The sequence below is a fragment of the Gymnogyps californianus genome, chromosome 9 (assembly GCF_018139145.2).
Source record: "Gymnogyps californianus isolate 813 chromosome 9, ASM1813914v2, whole genome shotgun sequence".
NCBI lineage: Eukaryota > Metazoa > Chordata > Aves > Accipitriformes > Cathartidae > Gymnogyps > Gymnogyps californianus.
Window position 1 is genome coordinate 22,481,418 of NC_059479.1, and position 5,069 is coordinate 22,486,486.

General features: G+C 63.7%; 1 protein-coding gene across 1 annotated transcript; it reads right to left on the reverse strand.

Annotated features, from left to right (window-relative positions):
* Nucleotides 1-488: 488 nt before the first annotated feature.
* On the reverse strand, nucleotides 489-1,541 carry LOC127019755 (G-protein coupled receptor 12-like). Its single transcript, XM_050901960.1, has one exon. The coding sequence runs from the start codon at nucleotides 1,539-1,541 to the stop codon at nucleotides 489-491; it is 1,053 nt and encodes a 350-aa protein (XP_050757917.1).
* Between the last annotated feature and the right edge of the window lie 3,528 nt (nucleotides 1,542-5,069).

Consider the following 5,069-nt stretch of genomic DNA (forward strand, 5'->3'; position numbering starts at 1 on the left):
CCGCAGTGGGGGGACCCGATACCTGCCCCCCCCTCCCTCCCCCCCCCCCCCCCCCAGCTCCTGTGGCCTTCCCGGCGGCTGCCACCCGTGGGACGTGCCCCCGGGGGGTGGAAGCCACCCGGCCAGGGCCAGCAAGCCCGCGGCTCCCCTGGCTCCTTACCCCAAGAGGAGACAAACGCCATCGTACGGAGATCCTTTTTTTTTTCTTTTCTTTTCTTTTCTTTTTTTTTTTTGGTGTTTTGTGTTTTTAAATAAAAAATAAAATGTGTAAGAAAATAACATTTCTAAAGGAAACCATTATCATTCTACTCTCTCTCTTTCTTTCCCCCTTCTTTTTCCCTTCTCCTTTTTTCTCTTTTTGGCCATCTTTTCATGGAACGAGATGTGCTGGCCGGGGGGGTTCCTCCCGGTAGGAAACAATAACGACGGAGGGGAAAAGGAGGAGGAGGAGGAGAGCAAGGGAGCGCGTCTCGCTCCGTGCTCAGTCCTCACACATCGCTGGATGTCCTTGGTCTGGAGGAGAACGTGGAAGGGATGCACCCGCAGCAGGCCAGCCAGAGCGACTTCTGGATGTCTGGGTTTCTGAAGGCGTAGATGATGGGGTTGATGAGGGAGTTGCAGGTGGCGGGCAACGCCAGGGAGTAGGTGTAGACCACGGGGTAGCTGGAATCGGCCACCAGGGAGTAGATGGCGAAGGGGATCCAGCACAGGGCGAAGGTGCCGAGGATGAGCGAGAGGGTGGAGAGCCCTTTGCGGGTGGAGGTGGCCTGCGCCGTGGCGATGAACTGGTGCTGCACGGCGATCTGCTGGGCGTGCCGGAAGGCGATCTTGCAGATCTGCAGGTAGAGCTGCATCATGAGGGCGAAGAGGAGCAGGAAGGTGACGGCCAGCACCGCCGCGTTGTCCTTGGTGACGGGCCGCAGGATGCTGCAGGCGCTTTGGTCCCTCAGGCAGTTCCAGCCCAGGAGGGGCAGGAGCCCCACGCCGAGGCACAGCAGCCACATCAGCAGCACCATGGCGCAGGTGAAGCCCAGCGTGCGCTCGCTGTGGTAGGTGAGCGCGTTGTACAGCGACAGGTAGCGGTCCACGGTGATGGCCAGCAGGCTGCAGACGGAGGCGGAGAAGGCGGCCAGCAGCAGCCCCGCCGCCCCCAGCTCCGCCGCCTCGCTGGGCGGCCGCAGCAGGTACCGCACGGCGAAGTTGGCCACCAGCCCCAGCCCGGCCAGCAAGTCGGCCAGGGCCAGGCTGCCGATCAGCAGGAACATGGGAGCCCGCAGGCTCGGCGTGTAGAAGAGCACGGCCAGCACCAGCGCGTTTTCCCCCGCCACCGCCGTCCCCGTGGCGCACAACGCGATGTCCCAGGGGCTCACGGCCCCCCCGGCCCCGGCCCCGGTCCCGCCGCCTCCCGGCGCCGCCGTCCCCGGCCCGCCCGCCGCCGACGGCCAGGCGCTGGGCTCCGAGGCGTTGCCGAACCCCGGGAGCCGCTGCTGTTGCGGTTGCGGCTGCCACGGCTCCCCCATGGCGGCGGGGCCGTGCAGCATCGCTGGGGAGAGAGGGAGAGGGATGCGGTGAGCAGCGCCGGCGGCGGACGCGGGCACCGGGCTGCGGGGAGAGGCGGCGAGCCCCGCACCGAGCCCGCGGTGCCCAGCACCCAGCCCGGAGAGCCCCGCACCGGGGCCGCTGGAGCCCCCGCACCGAGCCCCGCACCGGGCCGCCCCCGCCCGCCGCAGGGCGCATCCCCGTCCGCCTCCCCCCCCAGCCCGACTACAGCTTCCCCGGGAAGTAGCATCCCTCCCCCCCCCCTCCCCTTACCCCCCCGGCCCGGGGTACGCCGTGATCCCCCCCCCCCGCCCCACACGCACCCCTCGCCCGGGGGAAGCCTCGCCGCTAGCTCCTGCTCCTCCCGACGGGCTGAGGCCGAGCACAACTCAGCGCCCCGCTGCCGGCAGCAGCCTCCGCGCACTCTGCCCCGCGCCCGGCCCCGGCCCCGCGCAGGATCCGCAGGCGCTGCGCACCCCGCCGCCGGGGGAAGCAGGGTGCCGGCTGCCCCGTCCTCCTCCCTTCCCCGGGGCACGGCTACCTTTTGCCGCCTATTTATAGCGCAAAGCACCCCCCCCCCCCGCCACCTCCCCGCAGCCCTTTCTTTTTTGCGTGCAGTGAGTAAAAATAAATACTATTAATAGGCCAGCTCTTGCACGTATGCGGAGCCGCTGATGAAACGAGAAGGCAGCGGCAAGGGACAGCCTGCGTTAACTTTCTCCTTTCTCCCTCCCTTCCCCTCCTTTGGAAAAGACTGGTGCAAGATGCTCTCAGCTGGCGGCAAACAACTGCAAGATGCTGCCCTGCTCGGCACGGTCCCCCTTGCAGAGTAAATCTGCCCCCCCCCGGGCCGGGCAGCTGAGGTGTGAAGGTCGGGGGGGCTCTGCCCGCAGTCCGCTGCCTGCTGCCGGCCCCCACAGCCGGCATCACCCCTTCCCGCATGCAGCCCAGCCCGGGGGGGCCGCCGCGACCGCGGGGGGTTGTTGTTTTACCTGGCTTTAATGCTCGAGGATCAGCTTGCTTCCCCCCGTTTTTATTTTTTGCCTTTCCAGTCCTTCCAGTCCTTGGTGTTAAGCCTCATTCCTCGGTGAGCATTGCTAATAACGTTGGCAGATAGCTGGCATCGACTTGCACTTAATATTCCTGCCCCATTGGATCTGCTGATAAATCTCAACTCTGACGTCAAAGTCTTCACTTATATTCATGATCCAAGTCTGTGAATCAGAGCCGCTGTGATCAGAATAACAACAAGGCTGGCTCCCTGCTCCACATCCACATCCACACCCGCAGGCACGAGGGGCTGCGCGCACCCGCACGCACCCGCACGCACCCATGCACGCACCCGCCCCGCCGTTCATTCATGAGCTCTCCCGCCACCCCGAACGCACCTCCCCAAGGTCGGGGCCCTCTGCACCTGCGTTTTGCGGATGCAGCTTGGGTGCCAGCCAGGCCCCGGCGGCTCGCAAAGGCGGCCGGGCAAGGTTTATTTTTACTGCTTGTGCCGAGGGACGCGGGGATCTGAAGGGAGCGGGGGGGGGTGATCAGGCATGGCGTGGCTCGTCTGCCCCGCTCTTCAAGGGCAATGCCCAGGGACAGCAGTGCCGGTCCCCCTGCACCCCCGGGAGCCGGCAGCTGGGGGTGCTCGGGGGGCCCCTTGCAACCAGGCTGGGGCAGATGCATCCCCCCATGAGGGAGACATCACACCCCAGAGCCTTTGCCCTGCACGGGCTTCCCTCCAGCCAGCGTAAAAGCTGGGATGAGGAGGATCAACACCTGGGAGCTTCGCGTGGGCTGCCCAGCCCGGCACCCACCCTCCTGCACGGAGGGACCTGTCTGAGGATGGTTGGGTGCCGGGAGTCTGTCCCTTGCACCACACCACGGCACCCACCCACCCCCAAGGCTTCCTTGCTGACTATTTGGGAAAGGATCAGCCTGGAAAGGAACAAATCCCAAAGACACGATTATTTTTCCAGCCACAAATGGCTCCGTGATTCAGCTCAGGAGCAGGATCTTCAAAGCAAGGATGCTCAGCTCCCGGATCTGCAATATTTCAGCTACACCTTCTCCCCTCTTTCCTACTGGTTTCATAACACTCCAGCTTTACTCTTTCATCTCCCTCTCTCTTCCAGGCTGTAGCTATGCAGTGCAGTGAGCTCGATACTGGGAAGGATTTCCAGCTCCTGATGTGCAAGGATATTTAGGTGAATACCAGTGGTTTTGGCTGAACCCGGTCACCCCAGTTAGGAGCATCTGGATTCTTAATCAGGCCGAGCCCCATCCCAGGGGACCTGAATCGTCATCTACCTGGGGCCGCCGGCCGCGTGACTGAGCGCCGTTGTGTGCCGAGTGACATGAGCAGCATGAAAAGGGGCGGAGGAAAACTGAGCGAAGAGCTGAATGAATTCGCTCCCGCTCCCAGTAATTACGCACTGCCTGGGAAAGGGGAGGCGGGTGAGGAGCTTTGATTGACTCCCATCGGCAGCTGCCTCTGCCAGGAGGTCGGCGCAGAAGACGGGCTGGATTGAGCTGTTGTGGCAGAGGGGATGTGACGGGCGTGCGAGGTGCTCTGCAGGGACACAGCCCACCCAGGGTCCCCAGGCTGAGATGAGTGCGGGCGGCCTCAGCCCAGCCAGGCTGATGGGCCACGAGCAGCCGCGGGTCTGAGCAGGGACAGCCCTGCTGTCACCGCCGGATCTGCCGGGGGCTGCCGAATCCCTCAGCCGGCAGAGAGGAGGCTGCTGCAGCCCCAGGTCCCCAGGTCCAGCCGGCAGCGAGGCTGAGCAGGGATGGGCACGCGCAGATGCACTGTGCATCCCTCCAGTAAGTGCCCTCAGACACCCAGTTGCCCCAGTCTGGCCCTTGGATCCTCTCATCTGTAGCTGCCTCTTGCACAGAGACGCACACCCCAAGGGGTCTCAGCTGACCCCAAACCCCGTGGTCTCACCGATGGTTGGCTTGGACCTCCCGCTCCCTCCAGCATCCAACCCCTCCTGCAGTCTCACTCGCTGAGACATTCTCAAGCACCCGGGTCTCTCGGTTGATCCCCAGGCCCCACGCTGGCCCTGGTAGTCCCAAACCACCCTGCTGCCTCTCTTCTCCACCTTCAGTTCCTCCTCCCAACATCCCACCGCAAGTTTGGCACAATCCCAGTCATTTCAGGATACCCCTAGACCCTCTCAGTGGTGCTGGTGCCTGCGCTGGGCACTGAGCAGCAGCCGAGGGGCAGCTTGCACAGGGGCTGGCACGTCCGTCTGTCTGTCTGAAAGGGGAAATCGTCTGTGCCGGGGCAGCCGGGGCCGCTGGGGCACCCCAGGAGTGTCGTGGTTTCCTTAAGACACCGGTGACAAAAATGACATTATCTGGCCATTTTTAAACCAAGGCACGCCGCCTCCAGAGCTGCCCCGAACGCAAGCGGCGTTGCATCTGTGAGGACGCGCTACTGCGCATCATATTGGTAATAGTTGAGCATCTGCCTTTTATAGTTGCGTACGATGTTCTGAGCTCCCTGGGTATCTGCAAGAACATTTTGA